The sequence below is a fragment of the Cyrtonyx montezumae genome, unplaced genomic scaffold (assembly GCF_038088225.1).
Source record: "Cyrtonyx montezumae isolate F1298 unplaced genomic scaffold, pur_monq_1.0 scaffold_12, whole genome shotgun sequence".
NCBI lineage: Eukaryota > Metazoa > Chordata > Aves > Galliformes > Odontophoridae > Cyrtonyx > Cyrtonyx montezumae.
This window is the reverse complement of record NW_027071848.1, coordinates 14,467,760-14,495,557: the sequence shown is the minus strand read 5'-3', so window position 1 is coordinate 14,495,557 and position 27,798 is coordinate 14,467,760. Positions and strand designations below refer to the sequence as shown.

The window sequence follows — 27,798 nt, the reverse complement described above, 5'->3', positions numbered from 1 at the left end:
TCTTTTTCCAGAAGATGTTGAAAAGAAAAAATGAACATTCAAAAAGTTAATTTCAACTACGGATGTAACAAAGACTAACAAAACCCACAGTTAAATAGATACTCAATTTGTGGCATTTTTAATAGCATCACTTGAAGCCAACAGCACCTCCACTTCAAATGCATCAAATTAGGTTATATACATGTACAATACAGATGTACTTACTGTTATTTTTGTTCGGGGGGTTTGACAGCCCTGATCTAAAAATGCAAGAAAACATTTTTTAGATTTCTCTTCCCTCTTTCAGTATCAGAGCAAATGTTAATATGTATCATTGGAGTACCATATTTCACAGGGCTGCTCAGCACTGCATCACAGGTGAGGACTGAGCTTGATGCTTCTGAGGCACCTCACTACACTGGCACCAACCCTTACACAAAGCCAAAAGTCAAATCAGTGCTACAGTCAGCTGTAAGCAAAACTTGATTCAGAAGATAAGCACTAAAATACTCAAATATGAAAACAGCCGAACAAAAAGCTGTGTTGATATAATTAAGTTAAATGAGAAGCTGATTTACTTGCATGCTGATGTGCTATTTAGATCTCATGCAAACACATTCTGCTCCCACCAGAAAACTAAAGGCACCTGTTCCCAACAGAACAAAAAACCAATATACTGCTCATACCTAGATACTTCCATTTTGTTTTGCTCATAATTACGTTTTTTTCCTTTTAATTCAAGGGGTGTATATCTGCTATCTGTGACCAAAATACGCTTTGAAGAGAAACATTCCCACAGAGCAACAAACTAGAGCATAATGAGAGTGGAAAACACTTGGTATTCCCATGATGGTAAATCACCAGAATTATGCTTAACCCAAAGAGTTTTGTTTTTTACAAAAAGTGATTACAAACGAGTTTGATCACTGATAGCATTTTCAGCTCTCGAAAGAGCAACAAAGTAAAGGTTAACATAAGAAATACAGAACAGATCAAATAAAAAAGGGCAGTCTCTAATGCAAGCAAGTTTGTTACAACAAATAAATAATTCAAGCAGTTTTGAATCTTTGGTTTAAAATAAGTACTCTGCCATTTAGCAGCCACAAAGCACGTACCGTATTGTAAGTTCTCCGGTCCTTTTTGGGTCGCCAGATTTGGTTCATTTTGTTGACAGTAGAAACGGAGCAAACAGTGCTGATCACAGAAGTGCTTCATTTCTCCACGCCACTGCACTTTCTCTCTGAGAGTTCCTTGTGACTTACAACAGTCACATCGTGCAGCCTTCATGCAAAAAAAAAAAAAAAAAATTGGAAATTTTAAAAAGTCTTGAAAAGAAAACATGTTGTTTTTGAAAGTACTAAAGCATTGTTACTGCTACACAGTTAATTCTCACTTGTGCAGGCACTACGATATTTACATGACCCTCTAACCTGCGTAGACCAACACACTGGTCATTTCATTTTCAATTGTTTGCTTAATGCCTAGAGTGAATATGCTGGTTCCACTTAAACATTAAGTCCTTAAAAATCACTCATTTGTACATATTCAGAAGTAAAATAAAAATTGTATGCAACTGTTTTCACTAATTCCACTAAAACATTTTGCAAAACAGGAGCAGAAAGAAATTAGATTCCTTCATGACTTGCTTAAACCCATGCTGTGTGTTACCCGCCCTCTCCCCCTCAGCAAAGTTTCATGGTATTTTCTTTGTTCTGTTAATGACTTAAACAAAAATCACTTTTCTAGGGACTAAATCAAGGCCCATTGGTGTAAAGAACTTTTCTGTTCTCATTATTTTGGTACTTTGACAACAATTTTACATTCTGATTATTAATTAGCTCTTCCAAGTTTCTCTCATTATTTATTAGCAACAAAACCAGCTCTAAACTAAAAGAGGATTTCCATTAGCAAAAAACTTGAAACTCAAAACTGTGTTCTTCTGCATCCCTAACTAAACATTTAAGAAATGTATGCTCCATCTGGCTGGAGGATGACTTCATGAGGCATCACTAATTAAGACATTTTTCTACTTAATTGGTTCCACTGAATTTAATGGGCCATGATATAATCTATCTGAACAGCACTAGCCCCATCTTCAGTAAAAAAGGGTTGCTTGCATTACTCCTCCCCTTCATATTTGCTTTCAACCTCCATCCCAAAGTAGTCTTTAAAACTAAGTAGAAAAAGAATAAATGCTTTATGGATGCTTAGGAATCCAAAATAATTCAACCTAATAGTATAGCCGGGAGAGGAAGAGGGAAATTATGGTAGTATGCAACACAAAACATTAGCGTGTAAAACCACAGACAACACTGGAGTTAGGCACAAGGCTCCAATGGCTGAAAAAGTGGTCCAACTGCAGTTCATGCAACTCCAAATAAGTATCAACAGGCCAATTACTTCACATTTAGAAACTAATTAAATTTCAGTTCCTTCTCTGTACTTGACCAGTTCAGCCCCATTCTCTGGCAATACAGGAAATTCAAGTCTCAATCGTCATTTTCAAGTATTTAAAATGATAGACTTGTTTCTAACAGTATAAAAAGCTTTGAGCATATATAATTTTATATATTTATTAACATGTTTATGTGAAGGAAGTATGTATGTTTTAACCTGTCTGACAGCAATTAAAGTAAATAAAGCAATTAAAGGTGCCATTGGAAGGGGAGGTGGCACTTTTCCCTTTCTGTGGTGCAGTTCTCATGCACCTGCATGGTACAAGGTCAGGGACCTGCATCACCCCCTTCCTCCCTCACTTGGTTACATTTGTCACTTTGACTTTCTGCTGATGCTGAGACAGTTCATTTTGCAGCATAAGATGTTCTCAGAAGGACAAAGGACCAAGTAAACTCCATTCATGGAAGTGAGAGTATAAAGTGGTGCCAGAATAGCTCAGGTTTATTAGTTAGGAAAAAGGTGAATTTGCACCTTCAGCGTAAATGCAGCCTTCCAAAGCCACCAAAAAGCTGAAATATTGGTGGGGAAAAAGATAAAATTATATAAATTTGCAGTATATTTATTTATTTGTCAAGCTCACCTAACAGTGATCACTAAGAATGACTTCTGACCCACATATGGAAAATCCCACTTACTCCAAACTGCTGCACACAGCTTTACCTTCAAAGCACCACTTCTCCATTTTCTGTCCTATACAGGAAAAAGGTGCAAAACCATGTAAAATGCAGGAAATACTTGTAGCTACTAATTGCTTTCTCCTTTTTTTTGCTCCTTCATTCAAATTTTTGAATAAGCAAATTATTGTCTCTCCTGGGCTGCAACTATGGTATTTAGGTGAAAAAAAATCAGTTTGCTTCAACATGGTAAATCACTAATCCTTAGCAAGCCCAATATTACTCTGCACGGATACTTCAGTTCTCATCTCTGATGAGACTAATTCTAAATATTAACATAACCATTTCTGTAGCCAGTACCATGAGCTTCCTCATGCACTGACGTTTCCTACTGCTTGCTTACTCTGTCCAATTCCCTAACCATGAAATCACTGAAAGAAAAACTGAATTCAGGATGTTCTCCTTTTTTCCTTCCTTACCCTTTCCATTTGTTTTCATTTAGGATACGAACACTATACATGAGCTGAAACCCCTAAATCCCTACTTCTAAGTCCTTCTATCATTCTGCGCTCCATCCACACCTAACTCCTTCTCCACTCATGACTGGTTTTTGGTCCAATTCTTTCTCCAGTCTGACTTCAACAAGTTCAAATTGCCAGCACCAATTTAAAAATGTATAAATCAATACTGTTTGTGCCAGAGTTGGTTTAAAACCTGACTTTTCACGTGTTGAGTTCCTTATGCTTTTATGGGAACTGACCTGTTCCCAGTGTTCTTCAGCGATTTGGACTAACACTCATTTGACTTTATCTTAGCTGTCTATTTTGAGCTACTTCGGTTCAATCTACACTAAGCAAGAACTAAGGTTTTTCCAGAGAGTGACTGACTATAAGAGACTACAACTGTTCTGTAAGCATACCTCATTGAAATTGAGACATCTAACTATATAATGGCTAAATTTGGACAGGAAGAATTCCAAGAGGTTGTCCTGTTGCTTTTACCATTTAGATTAATACCAGCTGCAATATTTCAGATTTTTACAATGGTTTTGCAGCTCACTAGCTATCATAATTTTGCTTATGCCTCAGACTGTGGCTCCCCACCTTCACACTTAGTCTCAGCTACAGACATCTGAACTCCACTGAATGTGTAATTATTACGAAACATGCTCAGTCCAATCACTATTCCAGTGTCAACTTGGATGACCAATATTTGCACTTTAGCTGTGGTATTTTCAGCAATACTTCACAATATATATTTTAAGAAACAGACTTCTGCTGTTCTCTCCATGCAGAACATTCCTTTTCAGTGTACCTTCAGCTCTTTAATATAGGAATCATCAAACGATCGAAATCACCATCAAACAGGCTATTAAAATATTTATACTGACATCCGAAAAATGACAGAAATTACCATCCTAATCACAGCATGCAATTTGAGTTTACAACAGCAGCACTCATAACACAGGGACATCAGAAGTCTTTATTCTTTTCTTAGAAGTGCACTGCATGCCACACTACAGACACTTCCACTTCCTCAGAATTTGCCACCAACTGATAATTTCAGCTGTCATTCACCAGATGGTGACAGCTGTATTATTCTTCAACATTTCAATCACTCATATTAAGCTTGAGGAATACTTCTAGATAAGCCTGGTGTGCTTCTACCACTGCTACCTTTTCCTAGCCTTCTGTGATGAGAACTTAGCACTCATGGAAGCTCTCCCATAAATAATGAAATATTTTTTAGAAGTTACGATGTTTTACAGATGATTATGTGAGAAAAATGTGTCCATAAAAAAAAGTAGACGAAGATGGAGACAAACACTTGTTTAATGAACACAATGTTGATGTTACAACATTACTAGGTTATTACTACTTATTTCTCTTCGTGTACACATTTACTGCAACTCCAAAATAACTCCAGACATTGTATAAATGAGACAAAGTTCATACACAGATATCTATTCTTTTAAGAAGCTAACAGACAAAACAGCAAATGAAGTACAAATTGAGGGAAGGATCCATATCTTGTCTGTCTTCCTACGTTTTAATCAGTACCTATTTATGGCTAGGTAGGAATGTTCACTAACAATGCACTACAAAACCCAGGATACCTGGAGTGACTTTTATAAAAGTGGGGAAAGTTACCAGCAAGAATGTAAAGGAAAAAGGACAATTTTAGCAAAATACACATACCAAAGCCTATTCCAGGCTGTCTTTATGTAGTAAATCCCAAACTCTTAACATCAGAACTGAATAAGGCAAAAACTAAGAAATATTTTGAAAAAAAAAAAATTAACCAACAATTCAGCACCATGCAACACTAGTTCCACTAGCAAGCACGAAAGTGTTTAACACTTCAGTATCCTCTAGAGTATCAAAAGTCACTATTTAACAATGTGGTTAAATTACCTTTCCAGGGCACATCTGATTTTTCTGTACCAGAGTACCAGCAGCATTTCTTAAGCAGACATTTATAGACCAACTAAGATATTGCTTTATCCCACATATCTAAAGGGTAATTTGAAGTTAAACTCTTTTCTGAAAATCTGAATCACAGTACAAACTTCCACAGAAGTTTACATACACTATTTTGGTACACTCACCCCCAGACTATTATTTGTTGAATCACTAAGAGATCTCTACAGCATACCATAGCTTTATTAGATTCCCTATTAGTAGGCACTTTTTATGCAGGGATGAATTTCAGCCCACACCTCAAGTTCTAAGGCATAATGATTATTATTGTATGGAATGACATTTTAGTATGTCTAAAAACTTTGCAGCCAACTTTGTCACCCTGTTTGCACATGAGATGGAAGATTCTGGTCTTCAGTAGTTTTCTTTCAGGAACTTCTAAAAGGACTGTATGTACATAACTCAAAATGAAGACTTCACAAGGTTGGGTGGGAACAGTTCTGGAATCTGTCATTCCAAAGTATCAGATACATCTTCAGATTCGGTTCTGTTACGGTAGGTAGATCATCTTGATTTACAGGACTAGAATCTAGCCCTCTAACATTTCAAGCTTTTTATTGCCTTTCAGGTTGTGCCCAGAGTTTTGGTAACGTGATGAATTTTGTACTGTTTCTTTTTGCTAATGCATCCACAAGTGTTGTTCTTGGTTTGATATTAGCAGTGTAGCTTTCCAGGATGTTCACATCAGAGACCAATATTTTATCCATGTTTCTAATCGCAGGTTAAACCCAGTCCAATCTCACCTTTCTTTCTTTCAAAAAATGAAAACAGAACAGAACTAAATGTGAACTCTTTGCTGATTGTGCTTCACAAGGTAGTTAAACTTCCAGAGATTTAGAAACAGGTGCCATCACATTTGACTTCCATTTGGTCTTGCTTTTCCCCTTGCCATCCTTTTCACTGTGAAATAATGAAAAAATCAAAGGCCCTGCAGTGCATACTGGGGGAGAAGGGAAAAGGCAAAAAAGGAGGCAAAAACAGGAAGACGAAGATCTGCCAGTCTAGTTTTTCATCATTCAACTCAAGGTATCATCCAGCTGCTGTTAACAGTGTTTTCAACATTCTGAATACACATTTAAGAAATTTTGATAAGAAAAATATGGTATCAATTGAGGGGGAAAATTGTGATTGTAAAGTACATAGTAGACTTTTTTCCGTACCTCAAGACTTCCTTGCCAAATGAATCAATAAATCAGATAGTAGAAATGCTGCTCTAAGTTCTAACAAAACTTAAAAGATGAAATTAATACATCTACCTTTTGCGTAGCAAATGCTTTGCTGAAGTAAGCCATACTTGCTGCACAGTCCTTGAGATATCCTCACATGTGCATATTTGGTAATTTTTTAATGTTTATTTTTATTTTATTTTTTAACTTTGGAGCTCTTTTCAAAAATTCTGAGTTACTTGCCTTGTAGTACCAGTCCTGAAATTTTTTACAGCACTCTTCACTGCAGAAATCTCTCACTACACCATCAAGTTCCTTAGTTGCTCCCTTTTTGCACAGCTGTGAGCAGTAATTACAAGTAACACATCTCAGTCCTAACCGTCTTGCAAAGTCTTGTTTATATAGCAGCTTGCAGCCTGGAAACAGATTTTAAATATTAGGAACAAAGTAATTTTTACAGAGAGATATCACAGTTAAGAGTTAAATATTGAAAACAACAGCTAACAATTGGGGCTTTAGAAAAATTCAGGTTGCACAATACACTGTATTTCATGACATTTTTACCTGAAAATCTTTCCTGCACAACTCTGTGGTTTCGTGTGATATCTGCATCCCCTCACAAAACACTATGCTTAATCTGTGCTTATCAAATCCCTGAATAAACAGAAAAATTGCATGTTTTTCAGACAGACCCCTGCAGAAACACTGTCTCGGGATTAAATCATTCTGTTACATATTCTCAGAATGTTAGATTATCCTGACAATGACAAGCAGAAATCGTAAACTAGGCAACACTATCACTACAACAATACCTATCTTTAAGTTTCTTATTTCTATTACCACTTCCATTCATGTTAGTACAACAAGCCGCCTTGACAACTCATTCACTTTTAAGAACACAAATAGGCACAAGAAGATCTAAGAACTGAAGAGTTTCCTACAAAAAATAAAAATGCAACTACAAAGTAAACAATTACAAGTTCTAAGAACGTTAATGCTGAAGTTTACAAATTTGTTTAAGAACTGCATTCAACACATCTTTTTGTGCTCACATTAGGTGGGTTGGTTTTTCTTATTTGCATCTGCTATTAAGTTGTAACTCCAAGGTCATCATAATGAGAGCTATACTCTTCAATAATCTGATCCTCCCTCAAGCAAATTGGAAAAGACATTCTAAAGTACTAAATGCATTAAAGGTGAATACTGTAGCTATTACATAGGCTACTTGAAAATATAATGTATTTAAACTATCTTAAATCTAGTTTCTGTTCAAGCTGATGCTGAAATCTCCATAATTACGCTAATGCACATTTGTCCGTGCATCTCTATCATCGTGCTACTTTCACATAGGAGAATAGTATGAGAAGACGAAGCAACTGTCTATATTAAATACTGGAGGGACAAGACAACATCTACACAGATTACTATCTAAGGTGCTGCAGCTGTTTTCATGATCTCCCAAATATCACAGAACCAAGACCAGAACTCAGGTCTTCCAAGTACTTGCTCTGCTGGGGCATGCTGTCTACCATGTAAAGATTTATGTACTTCTGCTCAACAAAGAAACTGTAATATGTACTTCCTCTGTTATACAGAATATTGAAATATCATCTAAAATACAATTCAGTAATTTCAATTATCTGCCTTGTGCTGTTATCAACTAGGTAAGAATTTGGTATTCTGAATTTCAGTGAATTTGACACCAATTTTAAAATCACAAAAGATGTGTATGCAAGCAGTAACTGCAGCAGACAACATTTTTCAAAGCAGAAGGTTACTGAGGAATTTTAACTTGCAATGTTACAAATTCTGCTAAAAATTAAATTTGCTGAATTTGCTAGCAATATCAAACTAACAAAATTACAGAATATCATACAAATTAAATACTCTGTATATAATAACAGTACTTTCAGTTGATTTCTTAAGTTATAACTCAGATTCCATAACAACAGAATAAAGAATATTTTATTAACTCACAGTAAGCCATGCAGAAGGTAGGATCCAAAGCAAGCAATCTCCCTTACAGTGTAATTTATTTGAAAGTTAAATACACAGCTTGGAAGAAAATCATTCTGAAGGTTACCAGTATGCGCAACCAATGACTTCAAAGTACTGGTTAAAGTGCAGAAAAATTCTTCTTAGTGTCTTATCTGATGGCCATATTTCTCTTTACTGCATGTGGCATCAGAGTCTTTCCAAATTTTTTACAGTCCCAGAGACAGCTTAGCACCACAACTTCTCCTGTTCAGCTGTGCCTTTGAAAAGCCAGTCTTTGTCGCATCCACTTTTTAAGTCCAAAGCTAGTAAAAATACTCTACCACCAATCAGGTAAGCTAGCTGGCTAAATAGCCTACAAAATGAATGCATAAAATTTACATTTTTCTTGCCTGCTAAGTTATAGAGAGTAAAATTGAAGAACACTAAAGTTAAAAAGGAAGTCAGGAAGGAATTTTTCCATTCTACAGTCACGCCTCTCTGTGAGTGATGAAAAATAATGAGTAGTGAAAACTAAGTAGGAAGAGACAAAAGTCCTAAATTCAGCCTTGAAAATAAACCCCTGAAAAACTTCTATTTGCTTTTATTTTAAATTACCAATTGCAGGACTTCAGATGAAGGATGCCTCTACTAAGGATAGAAAATCCATCTTCATAAAACTTCAGACGTTGATAGAAGACTGTAACATCCCTGAAGATTTCTACTACAGAAGCACAGGCTTGTCTTTCTGCATCATCATAAGCAAAATTCTTCAGAAATAGATGTCTGATGCTTTTTTTCTTTTTAACATCTTTGTAATATGTAACATAATCCACTTATTAGAGAACTTTTGGTTGCTTCAAGCTCTCATTGATTCAGACAAAGGGAAAACAAAATGCTTTTTTATAGCTCTTCATATAGGATATACTTTAATTAGGCCATTGCTATTCTGTACATACTTAGAATGTTACTTTTTATCTTAAGGTTATGGTTTTGATTGGATTGTTATTATTCTATTTCAGTAATGGAAAAAAAAAATGTTCTCCTTTGGCAAAACAGACTGAGTTCATTCAAACAACTTGATCTTCACAGAAATCCCAAATTAACCGAGCAGTAGCATCCATGCTAGCTTTGAAGATGCGAACAAGAAGTAGGCCTTAACTGACAGAACATTGTGGATGGGTAAACAAAAGCCACTAGTTGTTTGATGTGTCCAATATCAACACTAGAATCATACAGGTTTGGCCAACATAACTGCCCTTGGAACTTCGGGTTAAGGAATAAGCATTGCCTAATGCCAACAGCTGCCAGCGCCATCATTTTGAATGAAAAGATGCATGTAAATTCCAAGCCTTTCAGGATTTCTGCTACAACACAAGGTATACCAGTTCAATCACGACTAGATGGAAGCCTCTGGAGCTTTAAGTGATTCTAAGAAATTAGCTCTTAGTCATTTTAAAGAAAAATTAAGTGCAGATCATTTGGTTACAGCTATACTGATAATTGATTATATTCTTTAGCAAGGTTTTAACACAAGACCTATCTTAAGACCAATATTCTACAAGAAATCACTTCAACAGCATTTTATGATGTTTCTCCAACTCAAAATTTGAACCAGACATAAAAGAAGTTGCTAGCATCTCCTAAATCAACATAACACATCCTCATCTAGGCTACTAAAATCATGGCTGCCAAACAAAATCCAGACTAAAATCCATCCTTTATTTAAACTCTAGACTTCGGTTTCCCAGATCCAACTGGAAGGGGAGATTAAGCATCTGAGCATGTGCAACACAGTTTACTGGCAGGGTGATACACTAGTAGTTCTTCCAAGCCTTCACCTCAGACAAGTCAAATGTCAAGAGAGCTTCCTTTCAACGCTCCCCAGATCTTTCAGGTCCAGCCCTACAGAGCTATTCATGGCAGAAAACATACTTCACTTGACTGCCTGCAGACTAACACAAGCAAGCTACCAGGAACCTGGGTCCTATTCCACCAGTGACAGCTACTTGAAATTACTGGAAGTTCAGTACACTCACACATCAAGAAGCTGTGAAATAGGATTGTTTTCAGAATCTTCACCAGTCTCTTGCTACCTCAAAGAATAACATCTTTTATACAATGTAAATGTTCCATCCTAAAAGTAAATAGGTTTTTTTGCCACTCAAAGGCTGTACTTGGATTACCTCTCCCTTCCTTCAAGCAACATAGCAGACTCACTGTTCTTTCATCCTTTAATAACTTCACTATTATTCATAACAACTTCATCTAGATATGAATAACAACAGGACTGCAATACCACAAGAGAGACTTTGACAAATTCTGAAGCAAACTCATGAATCCATGTCATTATGCTGCCTTCCTCGACTCCCATCCTCTTTACTGATTTGAGTTCAATAGCCACCTCTTCCACACCTTGTTTCTATCACCTCCAGTCTCTGGTTTCTTAATAAGCATCATTATCCTTATGAAAAGAGATGCAAAGCATCCAGTGTTGGATCTTGCTGGGATTACCACTAAAATAGACTCCATTCTCTCTGTGTAACAGGGAGGTAGTGAATCCTGCTTCCTTCTATGTCTTCTGCTGAAGAAACTTTTATTATTTTACCATGCAAATACAGCTCACTTCCTATATATTCTAAACTTATCCTAGTCAATATTTCAGATCTTAAGTTCTTTTCTATATTCTCCTTCCTACCCCTAATTCAGTTAGTCAGTTTCTGCTTGTTCTAAATTTATTATTCTCTCAGGTTAATAAGCATATTTATCAGCTTTCTTCTTGTGCTCATAATTTCAGCACCTTCAGTTGACATCATCCCATATTTGCAATAGTCAACGTTGTCTCTGTATAAAGAACTGAAAACTCTTCAAAGAAATAATAGTGGAATTATACAGAAGACGGCAAATCTAATGAAGACTGTTGTCAAACAACAGATAAGGCCTCACATTTTGCTTTTATATTTTTTACCATGTTAGAAATTAGCCCTACATCAAGATGTCAGATTCAGAGTAACCTGTACTCAAAATTCAAACAGTATCAATGTTCTATAGACACACAGACAGAAGATAAACATAATAAGCTCCTCCATAGCGCATCTTTAGCACTCGACATTCTCAGCTGTAGAAATGCTGTCAGAAGTATCAAAATTCACAGTAATGCATAAAAATAGTAAGGTAATCCCAGAAAATAAAAGACATATACAACCAAGCCCTAATTAGAAACTACGTCTACACAGCCAGACTCTCCTACTCATAGCATTCCACAAAAACTGACTCTTCAGCTCTTCTGCATGCATTTCTCTGGAAAGCATGGATCTGCTTTACTTCAGGATAGCCAACAGCCTTCAGATACTGCTTCTGCAGTGAGACAGCCTATTAAATATTTCATAAGGGACTTCTCTGGTTTTAATACGTTCTTTCCTATGTTACTTTCCCCTTTCCCCCCTTAATCAGCAAAAGAGTATCATAACAGAATTTGTAATAGTCATCTGCAGCTCAAAAATATAACACCAAACTACTAAATAAAACAACATAGCCTGAACAACTGCACTGTGCCAATCACAGCTCATTAACAAACACTGCCATGGCTCAATATGATATCAGGGACATTTCATAACAAATTTTCTTCATAACTGTCAAAGCACACTGTACTCTCACAGGAGAACTCAAGCACCTCGAAGTCCTTCTTAAGATGGCTTCCACCTTGTACTAACCAATCTGCTTTGCGGAAAAGAAACATTTTCCCTCATTTAGCAATATGTCTCTTAAAATTGCCTAAGGCATTTTTGAGGATCATAAATTCTACAGCAGTTAAGATAATTTTGCCTTTCATTTGTTTCATTTTGCCACAATATTCTAATTCATCAGTGAATAAACCTCAAAAGAAAGCCCCAAGGAAGCCAATACATCAGGTTAGTTCTTAGAGAGATGCATCGCATGTTGCCGAAGGATACAGACAAAAGCAAAAGCAAACTCTAACATGCTGTCAAAGCTGAAAATATACCATAATTTAATATGGTAGGCCACTGTCAGAGCTGCAGAGCAGGAGGAGTACAAACCAGAAAGCTTGTCAAAGAAAAACTTTATTATGCAAAGTAGTTAACTGCGGTATAAAACTTTACACATACTGAATAAATATCACCTTTTCCTGTCAATATATCGTACGCTACTTATCAACCTTTGATAACTTCATGATGTCCCATTGCAAAATAGCATGCAATTAGGAAGTTGCAACTGACAAAAAATGGCCATAAAAACATGTGCTTTGTTACCACCTTCAAAATGTTCAATGCATGACTTCATACATCAGTATCTCTATAGACAGCTGACAATGTAAACTTCATTTTGGCTGTAATTTCTTAATATCTAATTTTGGGGAATCTCTTAAGTAGTTGTGAAACTTTGATATATAGGTAGTTTAAAACATTAGTGCTTAGGCTCTTCTCAGTATCTGTAGCATTTTCATATAAATCTTAAATCAACTAAGTATTTAATAACATATGTAACAAACCACTTTGCAGGAATGTCTGAAAGATGCCAACCTAAAATCCACAATGCTTTAACTCACAATTCTATTTTTTTCCACTTGTCAACTCTGCAGTATTTCATAAAGGTTTATATTCTATTTAGATGAAATATCAAATCTTGAAGAATCTTGTACTTAGATGCACATAATTCCAAGGACATAGCAGCATACTGTCAACGTTATTATACTGCTGTTGGTTTTCTAGTTGAGCTTTATCTATATTACTCATTTTAAAAGAACAGTGTTACTCCATAGCTTACTGACCCTTTTCCAAGAAGCAGACTCTTGCATAAGAATCAGTGTTACTAAAATTAATACTATAAATTATTAAAACGTGTTATTTAAATCACAGCACTAGTTCCATGGAAAACACAAATTATATGCCAAATAAGTTATGAAGAAGAAAGCGATGGAGATGCTCACTATAAAACATTTCCATTGCTGGACTGCCAAAGATCGACAACTTCTTAAGGACACAGAGAAAGGCTCCTATCCTCAACTGCGTATCATGTGACTACCCATACATAAAATTTCATAAGGATCTTAGATCACCCTGTTTCAGCATATCTCATTTAAATTGGATAACGGTATTTTGGTACACCTCCCTAATGGTAAAACACCAGAAGAGTTTAATTACTTCAGTCACAGAACCAGGTTAAACTTTCAACTAGTCAGTTCACGTTGCTCATCTTCCACATAGCATCCGAATTCCAGACAAAACCAGAGGAAGTATATTGTCCACCACAAAAGATTAATAACCACCTTTAGCACGACTATACTTTACTGTGACGGACATTTCAGCTATTTACAGCCCATATTTTCAAGCATCTCAAAAGATGTATTAAGAAACAGAGTTGGGATCAAACTGCACTGAAACAGTGATCCCAGAGACTTGAATGCGGGTGCCATGGTTTACTCATTTTGTACATGTGCAGAACTACAGAAATGCATGTATGTCTAATAAAACCTCAGGTCTGAAAAAATGTGAGCAGAGAATGATGGCATCTTCAGTACTCCACTAGGCAGACATAAGCAGCCAAGTTGTATTCGTGGTTTCCCATGAGTTTCCCTGAAGATGAATAAGCACTCTCAAAGGAATTTCAACATCATCTGTGTAGCTTCTTTTGATTTTACTTAGAAGCTTTTTCTACAAATATACATTTTAAATTGGCCAGAATTTTCCCACTAAGAGTATGATTTCTTCCAAAAATGTAGAGTCTTTTATGACTTTCGTATTTCATCTCAAATCACAACACAATATCTTCTGGTGAAGAATAACTACACGCTCACCAAAATAATTCTTCTGTTGGAGTTTCTTAAACAGTTTGCAATAACAAAACTAGCATGGACCACAACTTCTCTGGGCAGCCTGCTTTATGACCTCACCGCTCTCTGTGAAAAATTTCCCCATCATTTAATCTAAATCTCCTTTTTTAGTTTAAAGTCATTCCCCCTTGTCCTGTCACTACCTACTCACATTAAAAGTTGTTTTCCATCCTGTATACGAGCTTCCTTTAAGTACTGGAAATTCACAACGAGGCTCATTCGCAGCCTTGCCTTCTCTAAGCTAAACAAGTCCAGCCCCCTCAGCCTGCCTTCACAGGGGAGGTGCCCTCCTCAGAACCCATTTCAATAGCTCCAAAATTTTATAGTGCTGAGGGCTCGAGGTTTGGATACAGTACTCCAGATGGATCCTCATGAGAGCCAAGTAGACAGGGACAATTGCCTCCCTCTCCCTCCTGGCCACTCTTCTTGGTGCAACTCAGGATGTTGTAGGCCTCCTGGACTGCAAGTGCACACTGCTGGCTTATGCCCTGCTTTTCATCTACCAGGACAACCAAGTCCTCCTCCACGGGGCTGTTCTCAGTAAGTTCTTCTCCCCATCTGCACACATATCTGGGATTGCTCCAACCCAAGTGCAACGTTCTGCTCTTGGCCTTATTAAATCTCATTAAATTCACATGGGCCCACTTCTCAAGCCTGTCCAGGTCCCTCAGGATGGCATTCCTTCTTTCTGTTGTATCAACTGCACCTCTCAGTTAGGCACTGTCTGCAAATTTGTTGAGGGTGCATTAGATCCCATCATCTGTGTAACTGATAAAAATGTTAAAGAGTAAAGGTCACCAAATGGACTCCTTAGGGGTGCCACTTGTCATCAGGCTCCACCTGGACATACAGCTATTGACCACAATCCTCTGGCAATTAATTAGCTTTCCTTCAGAAATCAGGGTGCAAATAGATTCTACAAAGCTTTTGCACAGGTCGGCAATTCATTTTCATCAGGAACTAGACAGGTGGCTTTTTTTTTTTTTTTTTTTTTGCATGTACCACAAATAGACCTAAGCTGCAAGATAGCAGTTTTGTGCCACAGTTATTTGAGTTACTCAGTGGTGGTTTTTTACTACATATTCTCTGTTATTCAGCGGTTCTGATAGTCACACTAAGCCAATAAACTCTGTTTTAATGGTAACATTTGATGTATTCAGCCTCAAAGATCATCCCTGCTCTCCAGATGGTAGTCCAGAATATGCAGATTCAGGACCAAGACTAAGCCTTCCAACAATGGATTCCCCTCATCTAGTAACTGTGTTTATGCAGAAGAGGATGTTTCATTCCTTCCCCAAATTTTCCAATAGGAGACACAATTCCCATTCTACTTGTTCTAAGCCTCCTCATAAAGAAATTTCTATAGAAGCAGTAATACTGTACAGTTAGGTTTTATGAATCTTATTGAATCTTGTGACAGTTACTGGGATTTGAAGAAGTCCAGAGTCCACAGTTATGCTGGTGCATTCTGTAATCTACAGACTCAAAACAAAGTTGCTCTCATATTTGAATATATCCTGTGGATGCTATTGAGTGTTGCGACATACTGTAAAATTGGGCCTTTTGTCCTTTTTCCTCTCCAGCTATCACTTTGCAATCCACAACACACGAAGTAGTGATGGTAAAAACATCTACACTACCAGAACACTACATTCAACAAAACAAAAAATTCAGTGTCCAGAGCTATAAGGAATATAGGAAGGAAGATGCTTCCAGCCATAAACTCTACTCCTCTCCAGGCAAACTGGACTCTTCTACAGGTAAACTGGCACATTTGTTACAGCTTATCAAATGTCAGTGAAAGCATTCTTGTTCCATCTACTTCAAAAAAAATTACTACATCCTCCCAAGACAGGTCATCCAAACTCATAGTTAAAGTTCTAAGATCAGGATTAAATACCAGTTATCAAAGGACAATTCACCAAAAGTGGAAAGGTGAAGACTATTTTCTGTTTCTATTAAGACAGTATTTTGACACAACTTAAAAAAAATTCTATGCAATTTGTGTAGTTTTGTCTTTGTAATGTTTGCATTCTTTTAGAAAATCTATATAATCAGTCAGGAAAATTAAATGATACTATTCAACCTACATCAAAGAAAGGCTGTTTAAAGAATAATTCCAATGTTAATGCAGAAAGAATTTTCATTGTTGTGTTAAATTTAAAAGATACTAACCAAACAGAAATCTTGGTATTACTCAGTATAGTAAAAAGTGGGTATACATTTCAAAACATGTTGGCGCATACATTTCTGCTGCATACATTTCAAAACATGTAAGTCTTGAAAGACTCAACAGGAGACCACAGAAGCAGCTCAGATGAATTAACAGGCATATATACACTAATAATGAAGAAAAATTCTGTTTCAGCCTCAGCTACAACAGAATGAGCTGGTAACTTGCACTTTAACATTAAATACTGGTACAGTAAGTCAACTGTAATAAAGCTATAATGATCAGTACCCCAGGGAAACATAGAAACAAAAATAAAAAGAAAAAAAAGAAAAAACCTCAAGTACATACATACCTTCACTACAGAATGGTCTTTTGATGCCAGAAAAATTGACTGTCTCATGCAGTGTTTTCTCCTCTTGACAGTATTCACAGTATGTAACTATGCAGTGCAGTTTCTTATAATCATCAGAACATGCTCTGCTGCAGAACTGATACACTTTATTCTAAACACAAAATTACAAAGCATCACAAAGAGGGTTAACATGAAATCTGCTAAGTACAACTGCGGATTTTTATATGCTGTGTAAATAAACATGGAAGTATACAATTAGGGCATGGCTTCTAATGCTAAAAATTAGCAATGTTTAATCAAGTGCTACAAATAGTCATCAATTTATATAAAAATGACAAACAAAAACATGGCGCATTCTCTTCAGATACTTCTGTTTACAGAGCAGCGTAACAATGGACTATTCTCACAGCTATTCAGTACAATAACTGAATACAAAAGTAGATTACAAATTTTCAGCTGAGGTGAAAAATTACACTTTTCTTTAAATTCCACAGATGTATTTTTGTTTATTACATGAACAAATAATAATAATGTGTTATCCATGCCAAAGTTGAATTACATTCTACAGAACCACAGATTTTATTAACTTAAAAGTTTTCATGCTTTATAGAATAGCTATCTAGAAAAAAACATATGGCAGTTACAGGTTTAAACTTCTATAAACATTTCACCACTCTAAAAAATAACAGGGAAATAAACCTTACCTCCCATTCTAGTACTTCTGGCTTTGAACAAAAAGAACTCTTGCAATAATTGCATTTCAACTGAATATCACCAGGAGACACAAACTGACCATTTGTGGAAGTCTGAATGCTGAGAGCCTGAAAAACAAAAGCATACATATATAGGTTGCTAAAATTAAAGTTACTTTGAAAATGTATTTTTTTATTAAGTCTACATTGTCTGAAAAACTGGGAGTTTATAGATGAACACAGGAGCACTTCTAGGCAAAAGCACAGCAGGTTAGTCATCTTCCTTTTTCTTGTCATCTTAGAATTTCCACACTTGAACCTTTACCCTTGCATTTTAAGTCATATTTTTGTCTTACATTTCTAGTGCCTGTTATCTGAGAGCAAAAAAAAAAAAAAAAAAAAGAAAAAGAAAAAAGCCCCTCCCCAAAGTGAACACATTAATCACAAAAGCTTGCCTTATTTTGGTCAAAGAATTTCACAAAAATATTTTCAAACTCAAACCAGACCAAAGCAGATAATCACTGCCTTCCCTAACAATACCACTTTAAAAAATAATAATTAATTAATTAACAGGCCTTTAGTGATAAACCTGCATCTACTCAGATATGAGAGAACTAGCTAACAGTCCTGGCTGACTTCAATGACCATGGCTGGAAGACACAACTCTTCAGATAGCCAGGCCCAAAGCAATTCTGGGTTTTCAGATTGAGAGAAATATTGTAGATTTTGTATGTAAGAACAATTTATTAACTTGGTGATTCATTTAGTGCATTTCTGCAGCAATCAGTAGGTAGAGAACTCTACTTCATAGCACTAGTAGCCTTCCAGTAGGTCATACATATACTCCCCAGGCAATCTCTTGCATGCTCCTAGGTCAACCAATAGTAGCAATCACGTATACTTGAAAAATCCAGAATACAGATTTCTTATATCCATCTTCTCTTCAAGTTTTCCCACACTATTCTCAACAAGACAGATGTTTTTAAAAGCAAGGTCTCTTTACACACACTTGCTACTACCTCTTTATTTCACAGTAGTGAAAACATGAAAGGCATCTGTGAACAGAACACCATGCTTCAGATTGCCATGTTAGTAAAACTACACCAAGACAAATAAAAGGAGTGGTTACTGACATACACCCTCATGTATTTCATCAAAGAATTTCAGACAAAGACCTGCAACAACATTTTCAAATCCAAAACAGATAATCACTTTCCCTAATATTATAACTTAAAATAAATTAATAAATAAAATTAAGTAACAGGCCTTTAGCAATAAGCCTGCAATACTGCTGAGTGCTACCTGGCAGTGACTACACAACAGATGGGCTACTTCTGTATCAGGACTTTGCAGACACTGAAAAAACATCACCTTTATCCCAGTGGTCCTTTGTCCCTCAACAACTTTAACACAGTCTAGTGTACACACATATAGTACTGCCAGATTTATCGCTCCATGTCCAGCAAACTTCCATGCAGCTGAGAGAGGCCTACTGGATTTTTGCTGCTCTAAGCATGAAGCTTAAGAGCTGTACTAATGCAGGAGTCACAGAGGCGTTCTGAGGTTAAGGTCCAACATGTGTCTTTGTGCCGTTGCAGGTTTCCTCACAAAGCAAACACCATTCTCAACACAGGCTGCCATGTGGATTACATAATCACAATGAAAACCCTGCAAGTTCTGGCTGAAAACAGAGAAACCACAAAACAAACATACCTACCATATCTAGTTCACAAATGAAGGAAATGTTAAAGAAATAGCAGATGTAAAAATCCATACAAGACTACTGAAGAAAAAGGAAGGAATGAAGACCAAATATAATAAGTGTTTATATAGTGTTTACAAAAAAAAAGTAAATGCATTTTTGATATCTGTAGTTATTAAATATGGCACCCAAAAACTCTATCTAGAGGGCTATAGCATAAAAAATAAAATATTGATTTTTGTTATTTTTTGATGTGTGGCAATTTTTATCACCTTTTCCCATCTCTTTACTCCAGTGGAAATTCAAGCCCTAACTAGTCTAGAGGACTGACAGTTGAAAAACTAAAGCTGAAGATACAAGAATCATGGAGTTCTAGACTGTTTTAAATATTCTTTAAGCAGTCTAAAGAATATTTACTTATAAGTATAGATAAAAATCTGAGCGACTGAGCATTGGTGGCTCTTAAACAAAAAGTGTGGGTTGGTTTGCTTTGCATTTTCTTTTTTTAAATATGAACATTTATGGTCTTTTTTTTTTAATCAGTAAAGAACTGAATTCACATCACTTAAACAAGCAAAACTAATTGTTAAACCAGGAATTAATCCCAATGTGATTTAGTATCTCTCTAAAAAGTTCCTATTATGTTCCTTACAATTAAGAACTGTTTCTGCATAGTGTTTTAATGAGTCAAGATGGCAGACATTGTATTTTCATCAACCTGCCTTCCCCCTACATTACCAGACACTTAGAACAGACAATCTTTAGGAATTATCTGGAAGCATTATTACACACACACAGAATCACTGAGATAGTAAGTTCCTTTAAATCTTTCAGAGATCCCCCTGATCAGCAAGACTTCGCTGATATTATGCTTTATCAAATACATGCTTGAAATCATAACCATGTATGTATGTACATCTCTGAATTCTATCTTAAATTCTTAAGCCTGTCCTGAACGTAAAGGACATGGGAAGAGTTCAGCAAACCTAAACTTCACTGTAAAGCCCTTTTCAGGCTTCAGTACAACCAACTTAAATTGTTCTAAGATGTCAAATCACAACTGAACACTATGCAGAAACTGTGCAGAAGTGTTCTGAGAAGACCAGTGCAGCAGTACAGCTTCTGGCCTGCCCCTGGCACTCCCGCTCAGCTCAGCATTAAGTGATAGAAGGATCATCTTTGCTCATAGCAATACAGAAGATACATGAAAGAAAAGCAAATACATACAAGAAATCTTTTATGCAGAAGCGTAACGTCACCCATCAAGACTGTGCACAAGCAAAATTAGGTACAACAAGTTGAACAGGGAAGAAATCAAACACCCTCCTTACCCTCAACATTCACAACCCTTCCAAGCCCAGCACAGAACCCTCAATTATTATTATCATCATGATCACATTTGGAACATTATTTCTATAACATGCACGTCAAGCATCAGAAACATGCTTCCATTTCAACAAATTCTTTTTTGAGTGAGAGGAAGAGAAAGCGAGAGAGATGTAAGGAGCACTTGCAGACATCACCATGTTAGTAAGAGAGCATGACCCAACTATGAAAACAGAATGAGCAACCAGCTACACAAACAAAAAAAGTACTTTTAATTATTTCACATACAGGTTCTACAGTTCTTGAAATATATTCATAAACTGAAAAATAAAAGTTTTAGCAAGAATTTTCTGAAAACTTGCTAGGTTTTGACAAGACAGCTTGTTTTCAAGCCATCTATACTTTTATTTTGCTGACTTTGGGAAGACATTCCTACTAAGCCTCCATGTTCACAAGAAATAAATTAGCAATTTTATGTTTCCTTAAGAGATAAGGTCAGTACAAGATCTCCAGCTGATCTGGTAAAGTTACTGACAGCAAAACAACACAGCTTTGGAGCAGTTCTAACTTCACTCTCCAACACCATCCTCCGACAAAAAAAAAAGCAAGATACAGTCACACTATTCTGCTGCCAACTACTGAACAACAATTGCATCAGTCAGTCTGTTTTCCCTTTCTTTATGCTCTTTATTACAGGAACGAACGCTACTGCAAGTTGTCTGCATGGAGGGTAACACAGATATGGATATAAGTTGCACAATAAGCAGTTTGGCTGAATCTACAAGTATTTTAACAGATTAAAGCAACAATTAGCTAGAAAAATAAGGTTATACTTAAGATAACCAAACCTAAAACACTGCAATCAAAATTATGAATTTAAATATTCCAATCCATCTGTAAACCAAAAGGACTAAAAGTTTTTGCAGAAGGGAGGTACAGACCTTGAATAATTATTATTTTGTTGTGAGAAGGATAACTCCTAACAGACTGAAGACTACAGAAAAAATAGCACAGTAAAAGAAATGGATTAATATAACAACAAAAAAGTAAAATAAACGTTATTCACATTAGTAAACAATGAAAAATATAGAGAATCACAATACAGTCATTTTTTCAAAAGTTCATTGTAGAAAGTATTCCAACATGACTGAATGGAATTAACTAAATTTAGATTCAGTCCCCAGTGTGTCACTTAGGAATCAGACTTCCTATGAGAACACACATACAAAGCTCACGTTGTGCTGCACAATTCCCATACCACCTAAATACTAAATGAACAGAAGCAGCTCTTTTCATATGATCAATTCTTATCTAATGACAAATACATTTTGTTCTTCTAGACACTAGATACATGGAAACTATCAGAAGTTAGAATCTGACAGACCACCTTCCTGTCCTTGGTCTTACTGAAAACTTATGGACTGTACAACTTTTTTTAATTGACCTCTGTTACAACATTAAATCAAAACCAGCACACAGTGCTGAAACCACATGAGAAGCATTAGCAGGATCAAGAACCCAAGCAGGATCAAGAGCATCAAGAGATCCACAATTACGTTCAATGTTGTTCCCAAATGCTCTGCAAATCCAAGAAGGTCCAGGCTGCATTTGTCATTCACTACCTTTATTTTTCTCATTCAAATAACAAAACGTTTTCATTCTGAGAGCTCTCCGGGCTGCAAACAATTGTAAGACCACACAGAATGAAACAGAGGTTGAATGAGTTTGCAACTACAACTGATTTGACATTACATGCTAAGAATACAGTAATAGTGCTCCGTGACAGAGGTTAAGAAAGCATTAAGAGATTGGTTTGCAGAAAACTGCAAAATTTACTGACAAATGGCAAACCTCTGTATGGGTGTAACCATCTCTTCACAAGTTAAACAATTATCAACCATACATAATACATTTATTTTTTTTACATATAGAAAATTAAAACAGTGCCTTTGAATTCATCTTTGATATTCTACAGATTAATCACTACAATGCGTTTTTTATATGCTTTAAATCACATTTAAATAGGACACTTTCAAAATGCACAAGAGCCTCCTACAGTACGCTTACCATTAGGCTTGCAACACTGGTTTCTGGACATCATTTAAACATCATTTTAGTTCCATCCATAGAAGTTCTAATGACTTAGATCCTACCTTCCACTTCAAAGAGTCACTATTCCTGATGCCACACACCTTCACTAGCAAAATATATATATATATATATAAAATTCAACATGAGAATTTTGTGACTGCAGTTAGCATAAACGAGGTGAAATGTGTTAATTATCAATGCACAAGAGGAAAGCTCACCTCCATACAGAGGTTGGAGTGGGAAAAATAAGTAGGGCAGCGATACCGGTTTGTGTTCTTTTATAGCATCGATGAGAAATGTATTATCTTTTAGGATACTAGCCAGTGTTGTTATGAAACAGTAGTTTAAAAAGAAATTGTTATGAGCCATAAGCAGCTATGTTAATAAAAAGACAAAAATATGTACATAAAAGCAAATTAGTTTAATATGCAAATGCTTAACACAAACACAGGTAAACAAATATTAAGGGAGAAAAATATTTAACACAACAGCTAACCTGAAATTTAGCTACACAACTGGAACTGCAAAAGTTGTACAGTTTTCCATCAGGCATTGTGGCTTGATACTGAGGTAAAGAGTTTCGTTTACAAAAGTGGCAAATAATTTCCATACCTAAAAGAAAAACGTAGTTTACAAACAAAATTAATACAGAATAGTAATGCAAGAAATACTGGGTTACAGGTCAGCTTTTCAATGTAAAAAGCTAATTTTCTGTTTTCCAGACAGCTTCTAATTCACATAACAGATTAAGTCTTGGAAGTTTGGTTTTTTTTTTGCTGAACTCTTCCATTAAAGCTCAGCATTAAATATGAAGTACCACCACGTACTACAAAACTCGTTCTGAAGTAGAGCATTCTGAACTTAAGTCTGATGAACCAAGATTAGGTCTCCTTTGTGTGTTGAAATACACAAGTTTTGAACTTACTTATCCATTTCTTTCACCCAGATTGAACATCTTCTCTTGAGATTATCTATACACATTATAACTACCTCCATCCTTCACCAAGGACAAAATTCATTGACAACTTCTTGAGGAGATAAAATGGAGTGGCCCCTACACAAGAAAATATTAATTCACAAGCATGGTAATTGTACTGTCATTCTGTGGCAGACCAGAACACAATATGCCTCAACCTTTTTCTACCCAGAAGCCTTAAAACAGCTAAAGAGTTCCAGAAATCATGCAAAAAGGTCAATAAGGAGAAGTACCTTCCATGAGAACCTCTACTAGTGTTAAATATATCATCTTTTTTATAAAATCTACATTTAAAACCTAAAGTAACTAAGCATCTTCACAGAATCATTCTAAAACAAGAAAACCCACTCCAGCTGTTCAAACAACAAAAAAAAATCAAGTCTACACTTATCAGTGATGAAAATCTATCATCCTTGTCACTTACTTTGTGATTCTGCATATTTTGATTTGTGTGTGTTCATGCATGCAGTTGAGCAGTATGGCTCCAAATATCCATTAGGTCCTATGCACTGAGTCATGTCAAAAAACCTGCACTGAGCTTTGCAGCCAGTACAAGATGTTAATTTGCCATATTTCTAAAACATAAAACAAAGCAAAACAATTCATTAGTTAAAACTATGTTTGGCTTTCAGTTAACAACTTAGTATAAAAAGCACAGAGGAAAACTTATTTACTTCTGCAGTTTTCTCCCCCATCAGAACCTCCCTATGTTAATTGACTCTTACAACCATCTTCTCAAGCGCAGCTGGCACTATGGTTGGGTCTTTCCCACTTGGAGGGAAAACAGTTCAAATTTAATTTCTGTGTAAAAAGAAAAGAAAAGAAAACAAAACAAAAAACAAAAAACACAAACTCTGAAAAAATAAAATAACCACCCACCAACTGCAAACTGTGATAGGACAATACAAGTTGTGATGAGTTAGAGAGTTTGAAGCAACACAATTTCTCTCTCCTTGCTGGTGGGACAATGATTGTATGACAACAAATAGCATGGTATGATGTAAAAAACGGTGCTAAATGTTGGGAAAAAGCATTCTATTCTTCATCTTCCTTGATATTACAGAAGAAGTTGCTTAATAAAAGCACTCATTGGAGAACTTTTCCTTGTTTTTCAAGTCTCTCAGTTCTGGTCTGCCACATAGAAAACATACAATGCAGAGTTCCTGTGCACCTCATTTGACCCAGTGAGGAACTGCAACTCACACTGCACACTGCATTACGGCATCTCTCAATACTGTAGTCAATTAAGGAACAACTTTCCACAGAAGGGGATAAACGCTCTATAAAAAGCAAAGAAAAACACCACCAAGCAAAGCAAGAAGAGAAAACTCAGTAATTCTAACCTGCTACTTGCATTATGTACCTATCAGTGAAGTAGACATCTCATGCATCATAAATATCTAAACACCTTCCTTGGTCAGACAGCTCCTAATTTAAACTACAGTGAGTCACATCTGACAAGCAGACAGACAGCTTATTAAGTTAGAAAATAAGAAAATGCTCTACTGACACTTCTTCCACAGATTGGGTGTAGCATATTACAGAGAACAACAATATTTCAAGATACTACAGCAACTTGAAAATTTGCATATGCCACTTAAACGAAACCTTTTCTGTGTATCTCCTCTTAAAAGGAGTCTGTGCCAAGATATCAAGTTTCTACCTATGGGAGAGTATTTTACACAGGTCTGATATCCTGCCTTCCCATCTTGCTTTAATTTTTTGTCTTTAAAAATACTACCCAGTACTTGATAATCCTAATCAGACACAATATTGGAAAAATTCATTTCAGGTATCAAGATCAAAATGCAGCCATTGACCTATGACTTGAAGCTATTCTGTTAATACATGCTTATCTCCTTCGGCATGCTGAAGAAACAAAGCTGGAAACTAAGAATACTTTAAGTTATGCCAGTGAGAACACAGGTGATCACGCTTACATTGAACTTCACTGCTTTGAAAAAGTTCACTGAACAACGAACATCAGAAACCTACATGCATGTAAAGTCTTAGTATTTCTAGAACAAAACATGATACAAATCTACAAGTCCTGGGAAATATGATACAGCTTAACAAGGAGCATTCAGGATATAACCAGAAAATAACAGAGTTAAGTGGAACTTCCACAAGTTCTTAGTCTGAAATAAAAATCAAACAGACTACAAGAGATGGCAAGACAAAAATACTTTATATAAGAAATTACAGTAAGCTGCTCTGTGCTTACTGTATTTTGGAAGCAGTTGCTTCTGAAGACTTATCTCCTTTAAGCTGAACTTCATATATTTTATCAGTATTGACAATATTACCCAAACATTTAATTTTGAATATTAAAATTATGCAAATAAAACAAGTTGATCAATGATGTTAAAGAGATTCACATTAAAGAGATTCAAGTGCATCTGACGCTGTTAATCCATCAGCATTATATAGCTGCACTGAGAATATTGTAATAATAATTCTCATGGTTCTCAGGTACCATTACATTTGTACTTTCACATTCATCGCAATAGGTTGCCTTTCATCTCTGACAACCTGCAGCATCCTTCATCCCACAGGAGTAAAATTTCTCTGAAAGTGTTCTCAAAGCTGCAATAAGCAAACATGACCTGCTAAAGCTAAGAAGAATCACATAAGCACATAGGGTAGAACATTCATGAGGCGTGTTTCTGGCTCAGAAGCAAGACAGATTATGATGACAGTTCTACAGTACCAAGAACAGCATAATGAGGGGGCACTACAGATCAATCATTCATTGTCTTTTTTAAGATGAGAATTCACGTAAGTTCAACAGAAAGGTGACTAAGACAAATAAAGGGGGATGGCTCTTCACATAACAAGATCACCGCCACTTCTTACTGAGGAGTGTCATGGATTCTAACACTGGGAGTGCGTGTTTATTGGGAGCCCTACAAGCACTCAAAAGACTCCCTAAAAAGAGTAAACAGGATCCTATGATCTTGAAAGTCAGAAGCTCAGGAGAAAATACCATCAACACACTTGTCCTGTTCTTGCTCTTCCCTGAATGCCCACTTCCATGCACTGCAGGCATCACAACTTCTGATGTGAACCAGTACACTTGTTCTCATCTCTTACTATGGAATATTTTTCCTTCTAATTGAACTTGAATAATTTATGTCATTCACAAGGAAAAGAGTGTATAGAAAATAAAGAAAACTAAAACAAAGCTGTACCAGCACTTAATATTTAATGTTCATGAAATAAAAAAAAAAAAACCTTAATTGGCAGAGAAAATAGAACAAGAGATACTGAAATCTTCATTATTGACTAAAAAGGAAAGAAACACAAAACTTCCTGATTTCATTTTAAACATCACTGCTTTGTTCCCCATTTCAGAAGCACAGAATCACATAGACAGGAAGAGACTCTCCAGAGAGCAAGTGCAGTCCCCTGCTCAATGCAGGTCCATAGCTGGCTGCTCAGGTCTTGTTCAGTCAAATTCAGTAACCTTCAAGGACAGGCATTCTCTTTAGAAAAAAACCCTCTCTGAAGTACTTCACCAGCCTCACAGATTAACAACCAAAAAACAAAAAAAACCCCACACTTCTCCTTGCACCTAATCAAACATTTCTTTGTTTTAAAATAGTCATCTCTCATCCTTTCACTGTGTGCTTCTGTTAACAGCCCATTCTCTAATTAACCTCTCACCTCCTTTACCTATCTCAAACCTGAACTCATATCTCAAGCCTGTCCTCCTGTGTTGTGTTCTCAGGCCCTTGAAAACATCTTGGTAGCCTTCCATTAAACTTACTTTGATAGAAAAGGACCTACTTTTCATCATGGAGAATCCACAGCTGGATACCTGGCAACAGAATCAGACTCTGAAGTGTAGATCAGAGGGGAAAAATAACTTCTCTTGACCTGTTCATCACCCTCCTGCTAATACAGTAATAAGTTGTCTACAGTGGCTGTGGAGTTTCCATCTTCCAAGATACTCAAAACTATGG

General features: G+C 36.1%; 1 protein-coding gene across 2 annotated transcripts in view; it reads right to left on the bottom strand.

Moving 5' to 3' along the window:
- The window catches only part of ZMYM2 (zinc finger MYM-type containing 2), an 88,524-nt gene that overhangs the window by 19,341 nt on the left and 41,385 nt on the right, over positions 1-27,798 (bottom strand). For both annotated transcript variants that reach the window (XM_065730110.1, XM_065730109.1), the window contains exons 6-12: positions 24,258-24,408; positions 23,354-23,469; positions 17,751-17,867; positions 17,047-17,197; positions 6,940-7,112; positions 1,095-1,260; positions 205-239 (exon numbers count right to left, since the gene is read on the bottom strand). In XM_065730110.1, the coding sequence (XP_065586182.1) occupies positions 205-239; positions 1,095-1,260; positions 6,940-7,112; positions 17,047-17,197; positions 17,751-17,867; positions 23,354-23,469; positions 24,258-24,408 (909 nt within the window). The remainder of the gene's footprint in view (positions 1-204; positions 240-1,094; positions 1,261-6,939; positions 7,113-17,046; positions 17,198-17,750; positions 17,868-23,353; positions 23,470-24,257; positions 24,409-27,798) is intronic.